Source organism: Pezoporus occidentalis, unplaced genomic scaffold (genome assembly GCF_034315485.1).
Source record: "Pezoporus occidentalis ecotype Australia unplaced genomic scaffold, CSIRO_AGI_Poc_V1 ctg182, whole genome shotgun sequence".
Classification (NCBI taxonomy): domain Eukaryota; kingdom Metazoa; phylum Chordata; class Aves; order Psittaciformes; family Psittacidae; genus Pezoporus; species Pezoporus occidentalis.
In genome coordinates, this window is record NW_026913662.1 from 1662057 (window position 1) to 1689900 (window position 27844).

Sequence of the window (27844 nt, forward strand, 5' to 3'; positions counted from 1 at the left end):
TATTAGGGGAGGGGTGGTTTAACAGGAATAGATACATGTTCTATAAATAGCATTTTCTTAGGAGCTCCACCTCAAGCAGACACTGCTGTTACTTAAAGCTGAGGATGGTCCTGCATGTGGTGAGGCTGTCCGGGGCAAAGTACAGGGTTGTGTTCCAGGAAAGTGTGAAAACAGAGCAGTAACTTAGCATGGTGATAACTGAGTGAAAAAGAAAACAAACGGTGTTTGCCTGTTTCCTTGTGCCTTTATGATCCTTACCTGTTTCTCATGTACATTCCTATGCTTTATAGCCTTAAGTTGGTTTTGGATATGAAAGAGAGATTAAGCTATCAGCTTGTGATAAACTCCGGGTCACCAGTTCCTTTGCCAAGACTTGGCTTCACTCACTCTGGTCACTCCAGTTGCTGGCACTACAGGCACACAAGTTCATGGAATCATAGAATAGTTAGGGTTGGAAAGGACCTTAAGATCATCAAGTTCAAACCCCCCTGCCATGGGCAGGGACACCTCACACTAAACCATGTCACCCAGGGCTCTGTCCAACCTGGCCTTGAACACTGCCAGGGATGAAGCATTCACAACTTCCCTGGGCAACCCATTCCAGTGCCTCACCACCCTTACAGTAAAGAACTTCTTCCTTATATCCAATCTGAACTTCCCCTGTTTAAGTTTTAACCCATTACCCCTTGTCCTATCACTATAGTCCCTAATGAAGAGTCCCTCCCCAGCATCCCTATAGGCCCCCCTTCAGATACTGGAAGGCTGCTATGAGGTCTCCACGCAGCCTTCTCTTCTCCAGGCTGAACAGCCCCAACTTTCTCAGCTTATCTTCATACGGGAGGTGCTCCAGTCCCCTGATCATCCTCATGGCCCTCCTATGGACTTGTTCCAACAGTTCCATGTCCTTTTTATGTTGAGGACACCAGAACTGCACACAATACTCCAGGTGAGGTCTCAGGAGAGCAGAGGGGCAGGATCACTTCCTTCGACCTGCTGGTCACGCTCCTTTTGATGCAGCCCAGGATACAGTTGGCTTTCTGAGCTGCAAGCCCACACTGAAGCCAGCTCATGTTCATTTTCTCATCAACCAACACCCCCAAGTCCTTCTCCTCAGAGCTGCTCTGAATCTCTTCTCTGCCCAACCTGTAGCTGTGCCTGGGATTGCTCCGACCCAGGTACAGGACCTTGCACTTGGCATGGTTAAACTTCATGAGGCTGGCATCAGCCCACCTCACAAGTGTGTCAAGGTCCCTCTGGATGGCATTCCTTCCCTCCAGTGTATCAACCGAACCACACAGCTTGGTGTCATCGGCAAACTTGCTGAGGGTGCACTCAATCCCACTGTCCGTGTCAGCGACAAAGATGTTGAACAAGACTGAGCCCAACACCGATTCCTGAGGGACACCGCTTGTTACTCATTCCTCTGACATGTGATCTCCAGTTGGTGGCACTTAGACCTCCAAGCACACAAATGTGCACAGAATAGAGAGTCCCTCAACCAGGAATATGCTTAAGAAATACAGTTTAGTAAGAAGACAGGACAGATGAGGTGCAGGGCAGAGCCAGACAAGCATACTGACCAGCCACTCTTCTATGTTTGCTCCTCCCAAAATCACCTTATTACCTTGTACAATCCTCAAATGCTCTTCCTAGTATCACATAATATGCCCATACCCCTAGGAAGTAACTGACCTGTGACTCAGACAGCATCTGGACTTCAGGAAACACTTACTGTGAGGGTGACTGTTCACTGGCCCAAGTGGCTCAGAGGCATGGACTAGTCTCCATTCGTGGGGATATTCAAAAGCCATCTGGACATGGTCCTGGGCAGCCAGCTCTAGGTGTTCCTACTTGAGCAGGGGCGCTGGACCAGATGGCTTTCACAGGTGCCTTCCAACCTCAGCCTTTTTGTGATTCTGAGCAGGAGGGCTTGCCAGGTGAATAGTCACAGTGCTTAGGAGCATTTGCAGCATTCAGGTCTTGGGAAGGTGTATGAGGACAAAGAAATGCAAGAAAACGGCAGGGAGAGACATAGTTCCACATGTCCTGCCCTTTCTTGCTTGAGGAAGGATCTCGATCTTGTTCCTTGTTTTTTTAACACTCTTGCAGCTCTCCCCCCTTCTCGTTCCAGCAGCAATTAACACTGTTAATGTACTGGGTTTGTGTGGCAAGGTTTTGGCTCCAGGGGTGGCTTCTGTGAGAAGCTGCTAGAAGCTTTCCCTGTCTGAGCCCATCAATGATGGTGGTGGCACCTCTGGCATGATGTGTATAAGAAGAGGAAAAAGTCACTGTGCATAATCACTTGCAGCCAGAGAGAGGAGTGAGAATACATGGAAGAAGTAGCTCTGCAGATGCCAAGGTCAGTGCAGGAAGAGAGGGAGGAGGTGCTCCAGGTGCCAGAGCAGAGATTCCTCTGCAGCCTGTGGTGAAGACCATGGTGGAACAGATGTCCTCCTGCAGCCTATGGAGTTCCATGATGGAGCAGTGGGAGACAGAGGGAACTGCTGAGAAGGTGGCATAGGTCTGCCAATACAAGTTTGGAAGGAGCTACTTCTGAAGGGACTGTGCTCCATGGGGGGCACATGCCAGGGTAGAGATGGCCCTGAGGGAATGTGGCCAGCAGAGGATCCATAGTAGGACAGCGATGCGGGAAGTGTGAGGAAGCCTGGTTATTTTTATGGAAAGGAAAGCTCTGTATGCAAGAGCTACCTCAAATTCACATACGTGTACTATGTGAATTTGTTAGGTAGAGCTGGCAGGGGTAGGTGGGCTGTAGGAGTGGCCTGTGTGGGAGAGGGCCATTGAAGTGTCCTGAGTGCCCTATACCAGTCACAATTACTTACAGCCAGCTCAAAATCTGATGGAAAATCCATTTTAATGTATTTTAATGTTTTTGTTTGGTTAGATTCACAATTCCCCAGCTGCTGATGACCAGGAAACAGAATTGGCTTGCTTTTTATTCGAACTGTGTTCATGCTTACATGTGCTTTGTTGCATGACAGGTTTTTTGACATCTACTCCACACTTCCTACAGCATCACCCCAGGTTCTCACTCAGTTCACGTGACTCATTACACAAGCCAGTGGGAGCTGCATGTGTTCTCTGGCACCAGTAACTTGCACAGATACATGTAAGCATGCAAGAGAAATCACCTGTAGCTGTACCTTATCATCATCACTACTATGACTCATTAGACTGTTAATTACTTCATCTGAGCAGTCTTAGCTCTCAGCCAAGTAGAGGCTATTTGAAGCAGTACGGTTGGAAAGAAGATTGAGTGCAGACCCAGAACCACAGGCAAACTCCAACCAGCAGTACTACACTGAGTTCCTTTAAATTCACAATGGCACCCTGGAAGAGATCACGTAAGCTTGCACTGTTAATTGTGAACACAGGGTTTGTGTGTTATCTTGTGCACTTACTGCAAGATCAAAGAAAGAGAAGACCTGATTCCTTGGAAGTAAATCCTCAATCTCTGAAGAAAGAAAACACCATCCTTCAGAGACTGGACCATTTGGACTGGGACATTCATAACCTCTGTAAGTAAAATGACATGCTGCTTAACTTTCTGAGGACTAAGTATCTAGATTTCCTGAAGGACTGAATAATAGCAGCAATAACCGCTGGGTTTCCCTGGACACTTTAGAGCATTTTTTTCTTTGTTTTTTGTTCTTGTAAGCTTGAAAAAGATCTGATAGGTTCTCTGCTTATACCCAAAACAATGAAATCTTGCACAGTCAGCATGGTGGTTTTTTTTGCATATTAGGCAGCTCCTGAACCTGAACTGTTTTAGAAGTGTTCAGCAATTGTACCAGCATGTCGGTCTCAGGTGGTTATTATTCCTGCCATTACTTTGCCATCTCTTTTTGAGAGAAACTGGAAATGCCCCATTTCCTTGGCTTCTGCTGTGCGGGTGAGCAGAATGAGGAGCTGTGAATCTTCATGTACCTTCAGCACAGACACAATGGGGTTGCTGTGGGGAAAAGACCTTGATGAACTCTGCTTGATTGGACTGTGTTCCCAGGCAGCATTATCTGAAATCTGCTGGCAGGACTGTTTCTATCTCATCCCACCACAGTGAACGTCCAGCTGCGTCCCAGCAGATGTGCTTGTGTATGAGCAGTGTTAATTTGGAAAGGGCCTTTTCATTCTCACAATGGCGTTTGTGAATTTTGACTTTGTTTTCAGGTATCTGTTGTAGGTTGGACTTTTGGGAAGTGGGCACAGTAGAGCTGTCTGCATAAGGGCTGAAGAATCCACCTCTCTTTTTCCTTTGGGCCCCCTTGATTTCCAATTCTTTTTCTGTTGCTTGAATCTCATCACCTCATGGTAGCTGTAGGAGGCCTAAAGCAGCCAGAACCCTACTGGCTGACATTGTTTTAACTGCTACATTGTCCAGATCTCCTAGCATTAGAGCTACATGCATGCTGTGTAGAACGGAAAAAGAAACTTAGAATGTCTTGATCATCCAAGCCTGAAACTAGCTGTTTAAAATGCCACTTGCACCCTTGAATTTGGTGAGAAATCTTCTCTGTACGTCTTGATCAGGTTTCATATTCCCTATCCTAAGCACCAGTATCCCATAATGTCATTGTTATTGCTGACAGTGTCTTCACTGGCACCTGTTCTCATGGGCATCAATAGTGGGGCATATTTCTGTAGGTTATTTTAGAGCCATTTGAAAGAAAGCTGAAGCCTTCAATTAGTCATGGAACCACCTAGTAGTAGAGATTGGAAGGCGTATGGTGTATTCTACTAATTCCCCTGGTTGAAGCATGAATAGCTAGAGTAGGCTGTCCAGGGTATTGTCCAGTTGGGGTTTGGATATCTCCAGGATGGGGACTTAATAACCTATCTGGAACAACCTGTTTCAGTTTTTTTTTTGTCACACCAGCACTTACGAAAAACCACAACATGAACCCAACACAACTAACAACCACCACCCCCATCTTACGTTTAAATGGAAATCCCTGTATTTCAGTTTGAGTCCACTGCCTCTTGTCCTTTCACAGGACACCAGGAAAGAGACTCTTTGTTAGCACCTCTCATAAGATATTTATATTCATCAGTAAGTCCCCTGCACCCCCAAACTTTCTCAGGCTTCTCAGCTTCCCCTTGTGTAACAGGTGGCCCACTCTCAGAATAATCTTAGTGGCTTTTTGTAGGATTTGCTCTAGTATGTCCATGTCTCTCTCGTACTGAGGAGCCCAGACGTAGATACAGTACTCCAATGTGTGGCCTCACCAGTGCTGAGTAAAGGGGAAGGACCCTTGAACTGCTGGCAGTACTCTTTCTAATTCAGCCCAGGGTACTGATGGCTCAAGTTCAACTTAGTGTCCAGTAGGTCCTTTTCTGCAAAACTGGTGCTGGTCCATGGGGCTGTTCCTCCCCAGATGCAGGGGACTTTGCATCTACACATGTTGAACTTCATGAGGCTCCTGTTGGCCTATTCCTGCAGTCTCTTCAGGTCCCTCTGAATAGCAGGACTTTGGTGTACCACCCACTCCTTGCAGTTTGCTATTGTGCACAGAATCAATGAGGGTGCACTCTGCCCCATTTTCAAGGCCATTAATGACCATATTAAAACAGTATTGGAACCAGTCTAGGCCCCTGTGGTGCAGCACTGGTGACTGGCTTCCATCCGGATTTTGTGCAGTTGCAACCTTCTGATCTTGGCAGTTCAATCCCCCTTGGTATCCACTTATCTAGCACTTACTTCCTTATCTTCTGAATGAGGATGATGTGAGAAGCATTGTTGGAATCCTTACTTGAATTTAAATAAATGTCCCCTCCTCTCCCTTCATTCACCAGGACAGTAATTTCACTGTAGAAAGCTTTAGCTCCTGCATGTTTTCTGTGCCTTTTTTTATGGCACAGTCAAATACTGTGAATTTAACAGGACCTAAAGAGATTAGGACTTACCATGTTCAAAGCAGAAATTCAAAAGATGCTACAAAGGTCTCTTTTATTGTATTTACCTTCAAGAACAATCTCACTTGGGCTGTGACTTTTCTTTGTGGCCCAATATTGTGAACCTAAAAGAGCCGTGAGAGATTAGGGTTCATCCTGTTCGTATATTTCTGAGCATAAGTCAGAAGATTCCAGTAAGCTTATTAAAGGAGAGGGCAAAGGGCTCATTTACTGCATTTACTTTCAAAATAAATGTGGTATCAACAGCCTGACTTTGGTGGCAATCCTACTATGCGTCATTAATACATTAATGTAACTCAAGCATAACATCATGGGAATGATTTGGGCCTGATTTAACAATTTGTGTGTTGCCTGCCAGATTTCTCCACGGATGCCAGTGCAGTGTCTCTTGCTCTGTGCTCTTGCAATTGAGGGCAGAATCTGATGCAGGGTGCTGTGAAATGTGATGTTTAATAACTGTTCATGTGTAGGAGGGAGGGTCTGATCCTACTCTCATGTGAATAACTAGTTTAGCTGTAACTTTGCACTTCTCTTGACTTGCAGCGTTATAAGGAGAATTTGGCTCAATTATGATGATTGAGAGTGTTCTCAACTGCTGTTATAATCAATCCTCTTTTATTTTCAATCAGCAAAATCAATGGAAGCATTACATGAGAATGTAAAACAAATAGGACATGATCTGAAGCTGCAAGATAACTCCAAGGCTGAAGTCCACAAAGCTGATAATGCAAAGGAGCAAAAGAAGGTTGCACACCGTTTGCTGTACCCAGACTCCGTTTTGTTCCAACGCTGGGGTGCAGATTTAAGTGAAGATGAGCAAACTATTGCACAGAATCTCTTCTTAAATTATGGGTATAATGTTTATCTCAGTGATCGACTGCCTCTGGATAGACCTATCAGAGACACCAGATCTCCCAGGTGCAGTATAAGCCCTCTTTACCTTCACAAAGAGATATGAAATTAAAGGGAAAGGGATCTAGATTGCTTTAGACTAACTTAAAATCATCTGCGAACGGATCTCAGTTTGTGCTCTGTTTATTTAGGGTTTTTTTCAGTAATTTTCTTCCAAATCTCACTCAGACTTGTAATACTGCAAAGACTGAAAAGAAGTCACAGTGCAGAGACAACACATAGGGAAAAGAATGTAATGTTAACATTATAATTGATATAGGACTTCTAACTGTCAGTAAAGAGGGGAAAAACTAACCATAGAGTTCAGAAGGTATGAGACCTTCTGGTCTGTTTATATTCTATTCAAACCTGAAGGCAGGACACCTGAAGCATGCTTTCTCTTTTCTCTTACGTTGTCTTTTATGTAAGCCTGTTAGATGCTGAGATATCCTAAGTGGTGGTTTTTAACCCCCTTGCCCTTATTTGGAAATTCCCCAAAATATAATCAATGAAGAAGGAAACCCTTTCATTGTAAAATTCTGTCCTTTTTAACAAAATGCTTGTTTTTCTTAGCTATGTTGCAGAAAGTAAGTGGGGAATACCTATACTGCTTACTTAAAGATGATTAGAAATCCATCAGGAGAATTGGCTGGAACTTATTATTAGTCAGTGAGTTCCATGAAGGGTGATAGAAGATTCAGCATGTGAGCTGGATGTCTAGCACTCTTATCTTTAGTACTGTAGGCACAGGCGTAATAGACCAGTGACCTTGTGAGTTTTCTTTGTAGCCTCATTTTCTCATTCTGTTTCCTTCTTAAGTTATCAGACAGTCTGAGGTTTAACTACACAGAAAATATAGTGGGGTAAACATCTAAAGGATTAAAATGTAGGCAAGCAGTCCTTTCCAACCCTGACCATTCTGTGATTCTAACTAGTTGGTTCTTGAAGCCAATAGGTAATGCATTTTTTTTAAGCAGACCAGTGGTATTGTGGAAGCTGGCATAAGTAGCCATTAAAAATCTCATTAAGAACAAGTATCTGTTAAAAAAAGGCAAGTACTTTTTTTCCTATATAGTATGATGAGGTACATGATTTATTGCAACAGGTAATAGTAAGCTTTCCAGAAATTTACTACTGTAAACATGGAGGAATATCACACTTATACTATAAGCCTAAACCTTTGTAACTATAGTCACTGGTACTAATTCTGATAGAGCATTTCAGAAAAGGACTTGGGGGCCAGAGAGAGTTGCAAACTGGGCATGGATTAACAATATCAAACTTGGAAAAGGGGAGTGGTCTTACTGGCAGCCCTCCAGAAGGTGTAAAGGGGAGGTTTATGCAACTGGGTCCTCATCATCCTGCTCCAGGTGGGCCTGGTTCCATCGAGGGCAGGCAGTAATAAGTTGCCCTTGACTGTGTGTGTCTGTGGGGTAGTGTTGCACAGGAGAAGGTCAAGGAAGAAGGGCCTTGTGCAGTAGTGAGCCAGCCACTGATTGTCCTGAGGTAGCCCGGAGCTCAACAATCTCCACTCTGCTGGGAGATTGTTTTGGAGGCCTCTCTGGAGGAGCCACCATGGAGGTGGCTGGAAGAAGCACATGATAAGTCTATGTGGTCCCAAAGAATGGATGCTCTGCCTGGTGCTCTTTTGCTTGGCATCGTAAAGAAATACAAATACATCATAAGGAGGTGTTTGTAGAGACCATGCTTTGCAGATATTCCCTCAGGCTTTTGTGCTAATGAGTAGGAAAGCTAGAGGAGAAATTCCAACAAAAATACATTCCACATGTGCAAATGTTGACACTGTAGAGGTCTACCTGAAGCATGAAGATGTCTCACAGAGCTGCAGTATGCAGCTACACAACTTAAGCAGTCTGGTATTTTCATAAACATGTTTCTAAGGGGAAGGAATGATCACCCAGAGAATCCAGCTATGCTCTGTTGTCTATTCTAAAGAGAGTTAGTGCTTAGCACCATGAGAAAAACCCAGTCCTCACCATCTGCCTGTTGGCCAGGATGATAACTATTAGCAGAGCTGACAAACATCCCAAATATATACTTAAAATAAATAAATATATCTTTTGACAGTAAGCAAGAAGGCCAGAGGTGTTCAAATAGCACAAAACAAGTTTGTATCAGTACTGGGAACAATTTATTGTGGGGTAGCATGAAGTCCCACAAGGAGTGGTTTGCTCTGTAAGAAGGGCTTTTGAAGCTCTTTCAAGCATTTCTAAAGAGATCTCTTGTACAAGGGAATCCTTCTCACATGCATGTTTATAAGTATAGCTAGTCCTACCTTGTTGTTCTTTATTGCACATACGGAGGGATAATTACCTAATTTGCTTTTGTCTGCTGTCAGGTTTGGTCATTGTGATTTCCTTTTGTAAATGCAAAAAGCCAAATTTTATTCACATGTCCACTGCCTTGTAAGGTAATAATTGCTGGCTGAGTTAACTGTATTCTTCAGGTTCAATATTTTATAATTATTTTGGATTGAGAAACAGTAACTGTTCTTTTTAACAGAAATTTTAACTTTACCCTGGTGATTTATATACATACATAACACAACCCAAATGCATAATGAAACTTGGATTTGGGAATTCCTTTTTTTCCCTCGCGCTTATGCTGATTTTCACTGTGTGAAAATCCCAATTCTCCTTTCCTGCAGCTGCCTTGCTCTCTTTCTTTAGAAACTGTGCTAAAGTTGTTTGTCTTCTGTTACAGCTGTAAAATGAAAACATACCCGAAGGACCTTCCAACACTTAGCGTTGTACTTATATTTATGAATGAAGGACTGTCAATCATCTTACGTGCAATCACTAGTATAATTAACAGAACACCTGCTCATTTACTGAAAGAAATCATCCTGGTAGATGATTACAGTTCAAATGGTAAGTGACCCAGGGAAAGCAGGAGTCTTGCTAATTTATGCCACTTTTGTGTTAAATGAATGTTGGTGGCCTTTTGCGTGCACACAGGGTAGACCTCTCAAAATGAAGAAGTAAATTAAATGAATTTCCAAAATGATGCTAGGAGATCCTGGCTTTTTGTTCCTTTTCTCTGACATTATATTCTTCTTTGGTGAGGGAGATGGTATGCCTACATCTCTTACAGGAGCATTTCACATTTTCAGGGCTTGTATATTTTCTCTTTCCTTTCCACATGGTAGAAGATACATAAAGAAATTACTGCATTAAGACAAATAATTGGTTGCTGCTATGGCACATGTCTGAAGTCTCTACACATTGATGTATATGTGTACAGTTTAGAAGCCATACGATAGCGCTGTATGTAAATGAAATATAGGAACTGCTGAAAGGAAGGAAACTGGTTGTTAAAATAAGCCGCTTGAATTCGTAAGCACCTGAATAATTCTGTTTTATTGCAAACGACAAATCAGGTTTCAGTCTGGATCTGAAAAATGTTAGAAAGCCATTGCCTACATAATCGTTTCCATTTCTTAATACTGATGAACTCTTTTACTTTTTTGTTTTTTTTTTAATGACTAAAATTTGGGGGCTGGTTCTAGATGATCTGAAAGGACCTTTGGAAACAGAAGTCAAAAATTACAATGCAAAGCATTCGGAACTGCTGAAGATCATCAGACATCAGAAAAGACAAGGCCTAACACAAGCCCGGATTTCTGGCTGGGAGGCATCAACTGCAGATGTTGTTGCAATTTTGGATGCCCATATTGAGGTGAACATGGCATGGTAAGCCTATGAAGACAGGGGAGTTTCTGAAGTGGGGAGAGGGGGATAAGGAGTATAACTGTATTAGCTGAGACAGGCATCCTGCATACAGTTCTCCTTTTCTGGCTTGCACATGTTAATTAACAGCCACCACTCATTTATTTCTGAGAGGAAAAGGGATATAATTGTTGGAAATATGTAGCAAAGACAGGTAACAGAGTAAGCTGTTTAGTAAAGAGGAAAGGAGAAATGCCTACCTTTGTGTATTTATTACATTTCTATGAAAAAAGACTTTATACAGTGAAATTAAGAACGATGAAGGTCATTTAGTTCCACTGTGAGCAGCTTTGGCCCTTTATAAGTAAATTAAACAGCCATAATGCCCTATGACTTTAAATCGGCTTTTTATTCCAGATTTCGCTAACACGTGTTTGCTTTTGCCTGTTAGTTTAATAGTGCATCATAGCTCTGTAGGACTCTATTTGCAAAGGGAGGCAAAACAAGCAGCTGATGATGGATGTTTATATTTGGTTAGGTAGTGATGTCTGTGGTGCTTTTTTATGTGAAATCTCTTTACATTCTTTCCTCCTGGGTTGTTGAATTCACTGGCTGACTGTTGTTCATGTTTCACTTTCTGGGATTAAGATTCTTATCCCAGCCCTTTTGCAGGCCAGAATGGCTCTATGTGCTCTGTATCTCTCTTTTGATAACACACTGGCACTCCCTAGTTGTTACAGCCTTAAAGGTAATGCTGAAGTCATGGCTTCAGGACTCATTGGGTGCCCTGGGTTCAGCAGTAGCAGTCATTTTTCTCCTTCTTAGTAGCTGGTGCAGTGCTGTGTTTTTTACTTTAGTCTGGGAACAACGCTGATAACACTGATATTTTTAGTTGTTGCTAAGTAATGTTTATGTCAGCCAAGGACTTTGAATCTCATGCTCTGCCGGTGAGGAGGGGCACAAGAAGACAGGAGGGAGCAGAGACAGGACACCTGACCCAAACTAGCCAAAGAGGTATTCCATACCACAGCATATCATGCCCAGTATGGAAACTGGGGGGAATTACCTGGAAGGCCAGATCACTGCTTGGGTTGGGCTGAGTATTGGTCGGCGGGTGATGAGTGGTTGTATTCTCTTCCCTTGTTATTTCCCTTATTGTTATTATTACTGGTGGTGGTAGTAGTAGTAGTTTTGTATTATACCTTAGTTACTGGACTCTTCTTATCTCAACCCATGGGCTTAAACCATGACATCGGGGTAGGCTAGGATGTCAAGAGTATGTAAGGAGTAGTGAGGTCAGTTCTATTAGGGCTAACAACAATTGGGGTCCAGCAAAAAGACTCCCTCTGTCAGAGTCCAATACTCTCTGACCAGGTTCTTTTATATATTCTATATGAGGAGAGTTTAATGTTTTAATACTAAATTTACTTATTTGAAGAAACACGAGATTTTGGTTTAAAAAAGTGATACAGCAATACACTGAAATCACAGCAAAAGCACAATATAGCAATTGTAATGTTCAATAAAATGCTTTTCAAATGAGATTTACATTACTTCTCTTTATATGCTCACCTTTGAGATGCTGGGCATCCCCAGTTGCTTGGAAAGATTACATGGGTTGAAGCCAACTCCAACACGTTGCTCTCGTTAATGTTCATTTTCCTGGATGCTCAGTTTTTGTACTCTGTGTTGGCTGAGCCAGATATACACTTCTCCCATGTTGGTCTGTCTAATTTAGGAAGATAATGCTTTCTATTGATTATTTTAGGAAGGTCACATACATAACCAGTAGACCCACTCAACTGATACTGCCATTTACCTGCAGGAAAGGCCATTCTCTGGTTCCCTTGGTGTTGGGATAAGTTTAGCTTCCTTTATGATAGCTGTGGTCATTCCATACATTCTCTTCTGAGCTTTATGAGCACATCATCCTTGCCTCTCTTCTCTGAGCCTTCTTCCATCATTGATCATAGGGTCCATTGATCGGTCACACCCTTTCCCTCATACGCCAGATGTACCATCAAGGCACAGGGAAAAGATGGTGAATGACCAACCTCAGGACTTACAGCACCCCCTGGGGTCCTTTCCTTTTCCTTTTTTGTCTCTTCATGGAGATATTGAGGACTGTCTGGAGCCTGAAGGAAGCAGACTCAGTGTCATGGTTTAAGCCCAGCCACGCAGCCTCTCTCTGACTCCCCCCCCTCCTAGAGGGATGGGGAGGAGAATCAAAAGAATGTAACTCCCATGGGTTGAGATAAGAGCAGTCCAGTAACTAAGGTATATCACAAACCCACTACTACTACCACCAATAATAATAATGATAAGGGAAATAACAAGGGAAGAGAATACAACTGCTCACCACCCGCCGACCGATACCCAGCCTGACCGAGCAGTGATCCAGCTCTTCCGGGTAACTGCCCCCAGTTCTACATCCTGGGCATGACGTGCTGTGGTATGGAATACCTCTTTGGTTAGTTTGGGTCAGGTGTCCTGTCTCTGCTTCCTCCTGGCTTCCCCTCCTCCCTGACAGAGCATGAGACTCACAAAGTCCTTGGTCAGACTGAACATTACTTAGCAAGAATTAAAAACAGTGGTGTTTTCAGTGCTGTTCCCAGGCTGAAAGTTAAAAGCACTGCACTGCACCAGCTACTGAGAAGGAGAAAAATGACTGCTACTGCTGAACCCAGGGCTCCCAGGTAACAATAAACTCAGAGATTTAAAAGTGAAATTTACTGTTATTTTTATTAGTGACAGTTAAAATGCAGAAACAGTCTAATAGAAGAGAGAGTTGAGCCATGGCATTAACAATTTTGGCTATTAGTACTCCAAGACTGGCATATAACTTTTTGTAGAGGCTAAAGTAAATAGCTTACATAAAGTAGCTAACCCAGTTTTAGAAACAGGCTGTAAAGTTAGTACTGTTCATCAGATTTCCATTTTTTTTCAAGATGAATATACTCTGCTTGTTAATTTTGGTAGGGCTGAACCTATTCTGTCTCGACTAAAAGAAGATCGCACTATTATAATATCACCAGTATTTGACAATATTCGTTTTGATGACTTTGAGCTTCTTCAGTATTCAGTGGCTGCAGATGGATTTGACTGGGCACTCTGGTGCCTTTATGAACCTTTACCAGCTGAATGGTATGCTCTGAAAGATGAAACAGCTCCAGTCCAGTAAGTATGAATAGCATTTGAGGGTGAGCCAAGATACATGATACAAATGTAGAGCAAGCAGAGGGAAGATTTTTCATAGGTGGTGGGATAGATACCTATGAAGCACTTTATATCTCTATATTTGGTTTGGAAATGTGGGTTCTTTAGCAGCCCTGAAAATCTCAATACACCAGTTGCAGGGTTGTTGAATCAGCCCTGTGCTGATTCTGCTGTCAGATTTTCAGGCAATCCCCAACTCATTCATTCTTCTGTATTATGTTCCTTAGCTAGGAGTGTGGTAGCAATATTTATCGACTGTGCAAGATAAAGTGTGGCCCTTCTCCATACTTGCCCGACAATATGCCAAACAATCTTACAACTCTGCTGGCCAATTGCATGTCTGATCTGTGAGGACTCGGGTTTAAGTTGTGCAGTTATTTCTGTGGAGATGTTGGAGTGGTATATGATTGCAGTGATCTTGGGCAGCTTTTTTCAACCCTTACCACTTGTGAGTCACATAGAAGCAAGAAAAAACATGAGCACTTACACCAGCTGTTACACCTGAAGTGACCCCTTATTGCTACGCTTAAGAGCCAATATATTTGCTTCTGTTACTGATACCTTCCTTAACTGCTTAGATTAGTTTATGTATTCAACACGGAATGGTTGCTGGTACTATGATAATAGTAGCCATCTCATCCTGAATATATAAAACCATTTGCTTCCTTGTTCTACAAGGATGTCAGGTGTTGTTGACTCTCTCATCTGTTAACAGCCACTTAGCAAACAATACTAAAAACCCCTATGAGATAAGGTATAGTAATCAGATTTGTGTAACCCTATCTTATTTCATTGCACTTATGTGTCAAGGTTTTGGTGGTGGGAAAGGATAAATTATTGGTTTCTGTGAGAAGAGGTGAGAGGCTGCCCCTCTCACCTGTTCACAGCCTGTTCCAGCTCACTCCAAAATATACATTGTGTTGGCCAGAACTTAGCCAAACAGTAATGCTGGTGGTAGTAATGTATGTAAAATGGGGTAAAAAATGCTGCACAGGAGCTGTGAGAGAGAGGAGTGAGGAAGAAATATGAGATAAACAAGTTGTCCTGCAAACACCAAGGTCAGTGAAGCAGGAAGTGATGCTCCAGGTGCTGGAGCATTTTCCCTGCAGCCTGTGGGGAGGACCACAGTGAAACAGCTTGCATCCCTGCAACATGTGGAGGATTCATCCTAGGAAGGATCATGTGGAACAGGTATCCATAGGGCAGTTGTGGAGGACCCCACTGGAGCAGATATCCACATAGCAGCCCGTGGAGGAGCCTACAGGAGCAGATATTCACACAGCAGCCCATGGAGGAATATGCTAAAGCAGATAAACACATGGCAGCATGTGGAGGACCCCACGCTGGAGCAGGCGGATATGTCCTGAAGGAAGATGAGACCTCACTTGAAGTATTGCGTGCAGTTCTGGTGTCCTCAACATAAAAAGGGCATGAAACTGTTGGAACAAGTCCAGAGAAGGGCCACGAGGATGATCAGGGGACTGGAGCACCTCCCATATGAAGACAGGCTGAGAAAATTGAGGCTGTTCAGCCTGGAGAAGAGAAGGCTGCGTGGAGACCTCATAGCAGCCTTCCAGTATCTGAAGGGGGCCTATAGGGATGCTGGGGAGGGACTCTTCATTAGGGACTATAGTGATAGGACAAGGGGTAACGGGTTAAAACTTAAACAGGGGAAGTTCAGATTGGATATAAGGAGGAAATTCTTTCCTGTTAGGGTGGTGAGGCAGTGGAATAAGTTGTCCAGGGAGGTTGTGAATGCTCCATCCCTGGCAGTGTTCAAGACCAGGTTGGATGAGGCCTTGGGTGATATGGTTTAGTGTGAGGTGTCCCTGCCCATGGCAGGGGGGTTGGGACTTGATGATCTTAAGGTCCTTTCCAACCCTAACTATTCTATGATTCTATGAAGATGCTCTTTTCCTTCCATATTGAAAGCCCATGCTGGAGTAGGATCCTGGCAGGTACTGCCACCTGTGAGGAAGTGCTCAGGCAGGAACAGGTTTTCTGTCAAGAACTTCAGCCTGTGTGGGACCTGTGCTGGAACAGTCTTCTCCTGAGTAACTGTACCCTGCAGAAAAGGACCCAATCTGGAGCAGCTCTTGAAGAACTACAGTCCATGAAAAGGACCCATGTTGGAGCAGCTCATGGAGGATTGTATCCCAAGGGAGGACCCCAAAATGGGGCAAAAGAAAAGTGTGAGGAGAAAAGAGTGGCAGTGATGAAGTTTTATGAATTGACTATAACCCCCATTTTTCATCCCCATGCACTGCTTGGGGTAGGGAGAGGAGGTAGAAGGGCCAGGAGTGAAGCTGAACCTGGAAAGAAGGAAGGATGATGGGAAGATGGTTTAGTTTTGGTTTTGTGTTTCTTACTATAGTCCTTTTTTTAATTGTCAATAAATTAAATTAGCATTCCCCAGGCTGAGTCTATTTTGCTGGTGATGGTAACTGGTGAACAACCTCGTTATCTTTATCTTAACCCATGAGCTATTTTATCTTATTATTGTCCCCTGTCATGCAGAGGAGGAATGAGAGCAGCTTCCTGGGCACCTGGTAGAAGCCAGTCAAGGTTAATCCACCACATTTATTTATATGAAGGGCTTTAAAATTTACTGTATAGATCTGAGGAGGAAAGGCACTGAGAAAACATTTGAAAATTATGTCCTGCATTTGTCAGATAAGGTGGCAGATTTCTTTGTTCATGTACTACTACACTTGGGAGCAGAGCATTGGAGACAAGTCTGCTCAGATACCTATAGAAAGAACTATGGGTGAAATTGGCACACTTCTCTCTCTGTTATAAACATATAGTGAGCAATAATCATTCAGGCAGGAGAATGGAATAAAAGCAAGCCAAATGTAGGTTAAGGAATGTTTCATGGGGGAATGTCCACAGATCTTGGACCAGAGAAAATAGAAGTGGGTTTGGTCATGAAGAATGGGGATATCAAGAGAGTGCCAAATCCCCTTTCAGTCCTCTTTCCCCCCCATGTAGGATGGATTCATCCACAGGGGAATCGGTCCTGCCAGTCATCTCATCTGTCTTTCAAAACCTCAATTGACAGTGATTCCACAGTCCCTCTTTGCAATGGGCTTTAGTGTTTAAGTTTCCTTAATGTTAGGTAAAATTCCATAATGTCCAACCCAATTCTTCTGTGCAACTGTTCATTCTAATTTCTTCTTGTTTTAAATATGTTAAAACTTTTGTGACATCACTCAAAATAGATCTAATTCTTTAAAAGATACTATATCATGCTTTTTAGACCATTGATCAAGTTTATTTGCTGTCTTCAGGACTCTTGAATGTTGATCTGCATGTTGCTCTGAAATAAATCTGTTGCTCCTTCTTGGATACAGCTAGAATCCTTCTGTAAGTTCAAGATGTGATTGATGGCTAGTTGACTTTATTCCCATAATTCCTACTTCTTTCTTATTTTACTTGTTTGGTTCTCTAGAAGCCCATCTATAATGGGGATTATTGCTGCAGATAGGAAATTTTTGGGTGAGATTGGTGTACTGGACAGTGGAATGCACATATATGGAGGAGAAAATGTGGAACTTGGCCTAAGGGTAAGCTTATTTTTTCATCTTTTTTAGAAAGACAGTGAAAACTAGTATGTGATTTTTTTTGAAAGCATGCAGGTCACTGGCTATTGTCCAAGCATGGGTTAGTATTTCAGAACAATTCTGTTTTATTTTGGGTACTAAATGGAAGTGACAGATTTCCAAAAGCATCAGCAGGCATTTGTTGATATTTCTCAAGGATTTTGACTCCTAACACAAAATCCTAATTCAGTGAGGGAATACTGAATCTTTCAAGATGTGGTTCTTTCAGAAATTTAATGTCTCCTTGCTCAGTAGAAGAATAAGATAAGATCAAATTAAATTAAGCATTAGAGGAAAAAACCCCAAAACATCCCCCCCCCCCCCCCCCCCAAAAAAAAAAAAAAAATCCAAACCAGAAATAGGTCTATCTGCCCTTGAAAGTAGTGTCTTCTTCAAATTTTGGTGTCTTCAAATCAAGAATGGAGGCTTCCCCCCGAATAATTTCATCTGGAGTGTATTTAGTTATTAGGGAACAAATAAGAGCACTAAAAATTCTATTGATGAGTATTTTTTAAAAGTATTGGTGGTTGGAGATATTCTGGAAGACCTGAGAAGAAAAAAATGAACATAATGCTTATCCCTATAAAGAAGAGAGAAGATGATAAGACATGAGATTTATAAACCTTTTCATCAAGACTTACATGTCTAGGAAAAAAGGGTTTGATTATTCTCTTTCTCTGTTAAGTATGAAAACAAGGGGGCTTTGACAGAAGTCAGTAACCAGTTTCAAAACAAACATGAGAATGAAGTACTTAATTCTTCCAGTAGCAGGCCAGTCCAAGAGACCAGGAACAGAGCTCCTTCCAAAGGATATTGTGGGTCTTAAAAAATTGCAGTCATTTGTGGGGAGGCTGAACAGTTATGGATGAAAAACCTACTCAGAGTTAGTAAACCAAAAAAGAATCATGGGAATATGCACAAAATCCCCTCACCTGAAAATAACTGGGGGCTATGAGAGGTAACATACATACTTGTACTGTTCTCAGCCTTCCCTAGAAATAAATTTGCAGTCACTGTAGGCACAGAATACTAGGCTAGATGGACCTTTGTGCTTTTGGAGCTTCTGTACTTTTGAATCCTTGGTTTTGTCCTGCTTGGGCATCTCTTCAAATTCCATGAAGACATTTTCCAGGAGTCCACTGGACTTTTTTCTTTCTCTAGAATTGTCCCTAGTGTGTCAGATTTTGCAGGACCAGTTTTGCTCTTCGCATAATCTGGGAAATGTCACCACTTCTGAAGGATTCAGGCCCATAACCACTACACTATTTAGCAGTCTAGCTTCTAGTGAGATCATCACTTGGAGGTATGAAACAGTTTGTCTTACTGCATCTATGCCAACTGACCAGAATGCCTTGTCACAGGCAATTGGTGAGTAGTTTTGTAAATGGTGATGGCAAAGAGAAAGAAGAAAGAACATGCCTTTACTCTCCTGGACTCTGATAGGGCCACACATAGTGAAATGAAAGGTACTGGAAAATTCATTTCACTCACTCTAGCCAGGAAATAGAGTTTTGAATGTTGAGAGCATGTCAGTTTATTTGATGAAGGAGTTGGGGGAGCAGAAATGGAAGCACTTTCTAGGCAGAGACTTTTTAGCAGGGCCTGTTGCTGTAGGATGAGAGGTGATGGATTTAAAGAAAGGGTGATGGCTTTTTTAAAGAGAGATTCAGGCTGGATGTGAGGAAAACAATTTTTACAGTGAATGTGGTAAAATCCTGGCACAGGTTGCCCAGAGAGGTGGTGACTGCGTCATCCCTGGAGACATTCAAGGCCAGGCTGGATGTGGTTCTGAGCAACCTGATCTAAATGAAGATGTGCTTACTCATTGCAGGGGGATTCGACTAGATGACCTTCGAAGGTCCCTTCCAACTGGAACTATTCTATGATTCTTTGATTTTAAAAAGTGCAAAGAATAGATAGGCAACTTTACCTCAAATTCTCTCTTCTTGACCTAGGCTTGGCAGTGTGGAGGTAAAGTAGAAGTGCTGCCCTGTTCAAGAATTGCTCATTTGGAAAGAGCTCACAAGCCTTACTTGCCGGACTTGAGCATTGCTGTAAAACGCAACGCCTTGCGGGTAGCGGAGGTGTGGATGGATGATTACAAGTACATGGTCTACTTTGCATGGAATCTTCCAATTGAGGTAACAGCATTTCTCTGTTTTTCAAATTGGAATCCAGAGTCTAAGAGTGGTCAAATAAGAGCATGTGGAAAAAAAATTCATATTGATATATTAATAATTGTTGAAATAGATGGCATCCAAGAGGCATGATTATAGACATGTTCCAGTTAGGCTCAAACCAAGAGCTGATGCCTAGCTTACAATGAAATTATTTAACATGTATTTTAACTTCTTTAGGGAATGTAGGGAATATTTTACCTGAAATATTAATAATTTTTGCATGAAAAAGCATGTCTCTAGCAATGGGTGTCCCTGGATATTTTTTAAATGATATTTAAACTTTAAATAGAGAATTCAATTATTCTTCATCACATAACCAATTACTTTTATTAAGTGAGTTCTCCTTTCTGCAGCCCAAAGTTCTGCTTTTGTTTTCCTGGAAGAAAAAGGGGAAAGTTTTATAGCACTCTTGGAAAGCTGAAAAATGGTAATACCAGGGAATTAAAATAATAATAATCCCTTAAATTACAGTGGTTTGGGTTTTTTTGTCCATTTGATTAACTTCGGTACTTCTCAATACAGTTTTAACTTTCCTCCTGCGCAAAGTATTGAAGATACTGGAAATGTCAAGACCAGGTCTTTTAAATATTGATAACTTCAGTTAATAAAAAACCTTATGAATTTTCCCAGCCTGCACTTCAATGGATTTATGAATCTTTAAAAAAGGAATAGACTCCCAACTCCTTATGTTTTCTTGAATAGATACTAAAGAAACAAATTAAAATATATAGTCATATAGCATAAATGAAAACTTCTTTAATTAATTTCTACCATAAGTATTTGGTATTTTTCATCTGAAAATGTCAGTCATCAAAAAGTGGTTCAAGTCTATCTGAAATTCCTAACCTAACTTATCTAGGCCACAGGCTGCATTTTACAAAAATGCTTAAAGGCAGGGTGTAAGTTCCTGTTGGACTGATCGATACCAAACTTCCCTGCTGGAGCTTTCCACTTTGTATAAGAATTTACACAGTCTTGTAAACAATAGTTTGAATCTTGACTGCTCCCACATGAGATGAGTATTGCAGTCAAGAGACTATTGATCGTATTAAAGTTGTTAACAAGCTCTGTCTTATTTTTCACTTTGAGCTAGGGTTTGTTTTTTTGGTATGAAATAAGGAAACTACTTCCTAGTCATATCTAGCTCCGATAGTCTATATTTATGAAATGATATGTTAATTTTTCACTGATTTATTGGCATTTATAGGCAAAACATGTTCTGAAATCCTGTACATTTTTTTTACAAATAAAACTTTAGCTATAGTTTTAATGTTATAAATAGACAATATGGATAAATAAATTTGTATTTTCCCTAGTTTCCCAGGCCATCTTAATGTCCTGAAATTAAACACGGTGTTCTTGCAGAATCCTGGAATAGACTTTGGAGATGTTTCTTCCAGAAAGGACCTAAGGAAAAAACTGAACTGTAAAGGCTTTGACTGGTACATAAAGAACATTTACCCTAATTTAATATTTCTTCCCAACATTGTTGGTTATGGAACAGTAAGTATGGAGTATATTTATTTGAAACATGGAACAAATCATTAGCTCTACTGTTAGGAAGAGTTGTGAACACTGTTTTGCTAATTATATTTTCCTAGAAACTTTAAAAATACTTTGATTTTTTTTTCCTAGGCACTAAAGCTTTATAAATTCTTTTTCATATTAGTTGTTGGTCTAGAATTTCTAAACTGTGTTTATTGTGTGTGTGCTGATGGGGGAACAACAGTAGTTTGGGAAAGTGCTTGATGTGTGGCTTTCTACTATGTGCAGCACTCATCTATTGACCAACCAAGAATGGATCAATATCTTTTCGCAAGGACCTGAATTTTTCAATATAGTAGTATGGATTCTCTTCTGCAGCGATTACCAGGATAATTTGGAAAGCATGCACATATGAATCAAGATAGCATTTTCTATACCCAAGCTTGCATGTCTTGCTGGAGCTTAGCACTGGTACTTACCTGTCTGGAGCTGCTTGGTGACTTCTGACATGGTGCTACATGGCATGATGTCAATGAGTCTTTGACGGACCTTACGTTTGCTTTTTTTTTTTTGTTACAGTGTGTTATTTCTATTGAGGTAATCTGAGATTTATTTTCTAAACCCATATTGTATCTTCCACTTCAGGATCCAGTGCAGAGTTCCAAATAAAGTAACCTTGCTCTCAGAACAGTTTCTAAAATTAGTGGTGAAGAGTTGCAAACGGGATTGCTGTACCTCACAGTAAATTTCCTGGTTTATTCTGCAGATGAAAAACACATTGAAAGAAGACATCTGTATTGATCAAGGCCCTGTCCCTGGAAACACACCAATTATGTATCCATGCCATGCATACCCACCACAGGTAATACAAGCAACTGACCAGTTCTTCATGTAAAAGCCACTGCTAACTGTTCCTTTCAGGCCTCCACAGGACCATGCAATCAGCACTTCGAAATTATTATCTCTGTGATATCTAAAGGGAAATATTAACCTTTATTTCATTAAATTGTGCTGCCCAATGTAACTGGAAGCAGAGCAGGTTCCCATGGAGATCTATGTGTGTTAAACTAAGGCTTTTGGTTTAGCCTTGCCAAAAAACTGTGAGACCTCATGTTGATACTGATTGATCTTGTTGATTAATAGAAGATCACTGGGATAAAATGGGAGAGAGGCAGATCTCTTCCTCACACCACCCTGACCGTCCCCTCAGAAGGAGGGAAGCTAAGGGTTACCATTCAATTGTAAGCATCTTGATTTTGTTTTTCATTGGAAAGCAGAAAGATTTTGTAGAGGGTCAAATTCATCCTGGTTTAATTACTGAGAGCTCAATGAATGCTGGTGCTGTACAGCTGATACTTCTCAATATCAGTTTTGGAACTGTCTGCTGTCACCTGCTTATGAGATTTCCCTTGTATCTGAATTTACTGACAGCAGTGTCACCTTCCCTTTCAGCACATCTTTTATCACAGCACTGGAGAAATGTATGTAGGAGGTTTACAAGCCCGACGGAATACAGGTGATAGATGCCTAACAGACCCTGGGAATGGGGACCAGCCTGTTTTAGAGAAATGTGACATAGCTGTGAATAAAGGTCTGAACTTGCACTGGGATTTTAGGCAGGTAGGTGGATTTCTATAGCCCCACCTTTCAATAAGCTCTCCCATTATAATGAATCCTTGGACACTTCCTTGCAAAGCAGGTTTGTTTCTGAATAACTTTGCCTTAATTTTCAGGGCTTGCAGGTGCCACTGCAAGAGCTGTGGTGAAGGTGGTTGAGTCTTCAGGGGTGTGTGATTTTAAAAACAAGGGGATGGTCACACAGCTGAAACTGAGTTACCAGAATTTAACCAGGTTCCATTTGTGCAGGATTTATGCCAACTGATGCTGACATGCTTAAGATCCCAAATGATGCTTTCAGTGCCTCTGAATACAGAATATGATAATACCAGCTTAGTCAGCTAGTCTAAGACAGGTACTGTCATGCTGCTGGGGCAGGATAAACAGGCACCAGTGATAACAGTGGAAGGAGAGGTGGGAAAGGAAGCCATGCAGCTTCTGCCCTCTCAGGCAGTTCAAACCTTATTAGCTTTATGTAATTAATAATTAATTAATTTTACACATAATGTATGGGCCTGTTTATTGCATCTCTCAGTGAAAACCTAAGCAGGAGACAAATCTTGTGAGCAAGTGGTAGAGAATATTGGAGTTGAACTGGTGAAAGATAAAGTATTCAGTGACCCAAATAGTATAGATCTACATGGTCTCCAGAAATTCTGCGAACATGGTCTTTATCTTTAGTCTGGTCTGTAACCATGAAACTTAGAAAAAGGTGCATATATATTTTCTGGGGGGTTTAGACCCACCTTAAAAGTAAACCTCCAGTTCCTTGTGTGCATCAAGAATTATCATAGTGAAACAACTGGCTGCCTGAAGGAGCCAGCTAACATCCTGTTTGCTCTGGAGCCCAGCACCTTAGGAAAAGCCTCATTTCTGGCCTGATGGGTTGACTTAATCACACCTCACCTCATTCACAGTAATTGGTATTGAAATATTGACTTAGGGATAATATATTAATATTCTTACCTGTTATTAGCTCTCTTCTTTCAAAGTGGGATAGAGTATTAAAATCTACTAAAATTATTTAAGCTGTAAAAACCCCATAAACCCACAAAAAATACCCACTCCCTCCCCCCAGCTTGAAAAAGCAGACACAAAATAAGCCTCTGCATATATTTTAATATGCCTCATAATGTTCCATAAGCTGTCATGCATTATCAGCCTGAGGAAAACACAACTTTTTTTTCTCAGGTCTCTGACCTACTAGTGTTTCTCAGACACATTTGTAAAGGTCAAGAGAATTGCTTCCTGACTGAGCACTAAATTTATAAGCTCTCAGCTTCTCATTAAATTTATAAGCCCTCAGCTTCTCTCATCTTTCCTTTCCTTTTGTAGGGATCGGCTGTAATCAACAGGAGCACTAAAAGATGCCTCGAAATCGCAGCAGATAATCCATATTCATATAGACTTGTAATGCAGACCTGCACAGGACAAAGGTGGAATATCCAGCACACGGTTAAGGACTGGGGAAAGACAAAAGACCTGCAACAGAAGGCACAGCACTGACTGGAGGATGTTCTTCCTTGAAAACTGCTATGCTCATAATGCAGCACTGAAAGCAGTGCTGCTTTCAAGAGTTTATTTACACATGATTTTCCAAGGTAGTAGTTACTGCAGGAACTACTTGCACTCTTGGAGCATCACCCCCCGAGTTTCCTCAGTTAGGAAGGGAACTGTCTTTGCTCTTTTATTGTCACTGGAGAGCAGTAGTTATGTCTAAGGGTCTATCAACCCACCTGAGTGCCTTATGTTGTCCTTTGGAAGTGCCTGGGTACTCATTAATGAAAGACTGGTGTAAGATCTCTAACTTTCTACCTTTGGCATTTTGGTTAGATATGAAAATTTAGAAGAAATGAAAGTGGGTCTGACTTCTTGTACATGGTTTATCTCAGGCTGAATTAGACCATTTTTGGGTCATATAGATAATGCAAAACTTCTTGTCAAGATGTACTCGTGTGAATGGCTGAAATGAAATACATCCTTGTTCTCCTGTAAATATAATTTTCCTGGACATGATTCAGTTTCTCAGTAAAGTTTATTAGATTCAGCAGTGTGACACACTAAGGCTGCATTGTGTTTACCTATGTGAAATTAGTTTGCACCAACCATGTGACGACATGGATAAAATTCAGTCAAGTGCTTGGAAACAAGGAGATTGAACTCAGTAGTTGCCACAAACCAGTAGGAGTCCAATACAGTAACACGTCTATCAAAGAAACAGTAAAATAACAGCATGAGTTGCTAATGGAAGGCAACTTCCAAGTAGACAGGATATGAGCTCTTGTAGAAATAGGGTTAGGTGGAACTGGTTGTCTTAATTCTTAGAGTAACCACTCCTAGGACTTACACTTGTTTGTTAAAGGGAGCTCCTGTAAAGTAAACTCATTGAAGCTATATAGAGTTTCAGCCTGAAGTAATTTTGTTATCAAAAAGGTGCCAAACATTTTATCCAAATAGAAAGTGTATTCAGGGTTTGTTTGACTATTTGTTTGAGTCTAACCCAATATTATTTGGTTTTTATCTTTCTAATTTTTCTGTAAACTAAATGTGAACAATCTGGCCCTGATATTCAGGATTGGAAATGGACAAGCTCTGAAAGAAAGGTCCTTAGGATCTGTATTTTTCTGCTCCAGAAACTCATTCTTAAAAATGCCACATTTTAACCAGATTGAATTTAAATTTCTAAAATCCACTTTTATTCCCTGTCCTGAATCAAAGCCAAAGACACTGAAGAAAGAGGAATTTCTGGTTGTTTTCTGCATCTTCAATACTGTGTCTTACTGAAATCACAGGACTACCATTTTGACAAGCACAATGAAGACAGAATTTTGCCAGCACAACTGAAATGATAATCTGGCCTAGTGGTGATGATTAATAAAAAGTGTTTACATATGCTTTTTCCATCTTAATATGCCACTTCAATAGAATGTAATAGACATATGTTTTGGACAATTTTGGTTTGAACTTAGAGTTTGAAAGAACATCAAAATGTTCCAGAATGTCTAGGTTTCCTGGTTCTTAATGTGTGGCCTCTAGTCATACACAGGGTTCAACACTGAAACAAGATGCCTCAAATATTTTGATTTATCTCAAGTGTAAGTCTTTTTAATTTCCTGTTCCCCCCTCACAAATGTGACTTTTTTGGCCAGTTTTTGTAATGAGAAGAGATAGTAGCCATAAGAGAAAGACTTCAATTTTCTGGGGATGCATAATGGGACATAAATAATAATTCCATGGTTTTGGTGCTACAGTAGCAATACATTACTCTCACTAGTAACACTTTTGAACTCGAAAGTTCACTGTGTGATGAAGCAATTGATGTGTGATTCCTCAGCAAGGAAGCAATGGATGTAGGACTCTACTGCCATGCTGTATTACAAGAAGACAGCTATGGCTGTGGCATAGCATGGAATGGGATCTATTCTTGCCCTGAAAACCAGTCATTGGCTGAATTTTCAGAACTGCAGAAAATCACCTCAGCTCCTGCAAAATGACACGAGAGTGCTGAAGACAGGTAGTAAAAATAACATAATAGGCAGGAGTTTTAATGGGTGTGTGGCCGCAAAGGAGTGGGACAGCTTAACTCAGAGCAAATATAAACAAAATCACCGAGTTACCTACTACCATGCAGGTAAGCCTTAGTGGAATGGGTAGAACACTAGTGCTTTCCTCCTTGGTTTGGCTTTACTGCATGTGCAACAGGAATCCACCTTGGGAGGAAGAATTAGAAGAGGAAAAAAGGATTTCTTCTTTAATGTCTGGTGGAATGGGGAGAAGAGCCAGTCTGGAGACAGTAACTCTTTAAGGGACTATAAATTGTCAATCCCTTTAAGGAGAAACTAAATCAGAGAACAGACAGAATCATTTAATCTGTCACCAGGGGATTTAGTTCTGGCCAAACTAAATCCCCGGGTGACAGATTAAATGTGTGGTGGAACTGTGATAATCAATAATAAGATAATTAAAGCCACCACTGCTTTCATTCACATTTTTTATTTGATTGACTTCTCTAAACTCAAGTGGCAAATTTAGATTTACCTCCTCATTTTCCTCCCTCTTTGTGAAACTACCTCTTTTGAAACATTAACCATTTGGAAGAAGTTCTTTACTATGAGGGTGGTGAGACACTGGCACAGGTTGCCCAGAGAAGCTGTGGCTGCTCCATCTCTGGCAGTGCTCAAGGCCAGGTTGGATGGGGTTTGGATTAACCTGGTCTAGTGGAAAGTGTCCCTGCCCATGGCAGGCAATTGGAACTGGATGAGCTTTAAGGTCCCTTCCAATCCAAACCATTCCATGATCCTATTATTAAGCTTAAGTGTTATCAGTGCAGTGTAGCACTCTGCTTGCATTGAGAACAATCCAGTCAGGATCAGTGGGTAACTGAATCACTGGGAACTAAAGGGTAGAGCTGCTCACAGTCAGCCGCCCAGAAGCCCTCAGTACACCATGCAAGCCTGAAGACTACCAATGAGATAGGGGGTCCATCAATCACCCAGGTTAGAACAGGGTCATACCCCTGTCTCTCATGTCTGGGAAGTATGGCACTGGGGCTTTGCTTAAAGCTTTGTGCTTGAAACCATACACTAACTTCAGTATTCAGCTCAACTCCCTGTAGCAAATGTGAGTTCAGCAATGGTTTTGTATTTCCTCAACCCTGGTAAATTCTGTCTACCCAGATATGGCAGTTACAGTCATATTTGTAACCTCAGATTAGATTGCAAACTGTTTTATTTTTTTTTCTCTAATATTTGGGAGAGTTGCTGTTACTTCAGAGCATGTTTTTCCATCTGTTCACTGTAAATTTACTTGTATTCCTTAGTCTTCCCAAAATCTCCTCCCAGAAAAGGCAAAATGGTACCTTATAGTGTGTGTTTGCCTGCAAAACTCCCCAATATGTGCCATCTGTTGCTAAAAGTGCCTGAAGCAACAATGATAATGGCAGCAGCTTTGAAGCGAAACCATGCTTACTTGTGCCCTACTATGGTGGATGCACAGAGCTCTGGGTTCAGTATCATGATTGCGGTTTGCTTCTAATGCCATGTGTTTATCTGTTGCAGTAGTTCAAAGGAGATTTGCAAATGTAAGTCAGTTTTGTGTGGATAATTAGAAATTCTCACTGTAAAACTTACGTATGCAAGTATGAGAACTCAAATCTAGAACTGTGTGGTTAGATGGCACATATCCCAAAACTATTAATTTTGGGGGAAGAGGAGTTTGTTAAAGGGCAAATATT

The 27844-nt window shown here is 41.4% G+C and overlaps 1 protein-coding gene across 1 annotated transcript; it reads left to right on the forward strand.

Moving 5' to 3' along the window:
- Positions 1-2720: 2720 nt before the first annotated feature.
- Positions 2721-26281, forward strand: GALNT8 (polypeptide N-acetylgalactosaminyltransferase 8). The gene is made up of 11 exons (XM_062615538.1): positions 2721-3539; positions 6561-6849; positions 9547-9713; positions 10352-10535; positions 13491-13688; positions 17179-17293; positions 19285-19470; positions 20875-21012; positions 21761-21856; positions 22447-22614; positions 23947-26281. The coding sequence occupies exons 1-11, from the start codon at positions 3344-3346 to the stop codon at positions 24115-24117; spliced, it is 1908 nt and encodes a 635-aa protein (XP_062471522.1). The 5' UTR covers positions 2721-3343; the 3' UTR covers positions 24118-26281.
- Positions 26282-27844: the final 1563 nt, after the last annotated feature.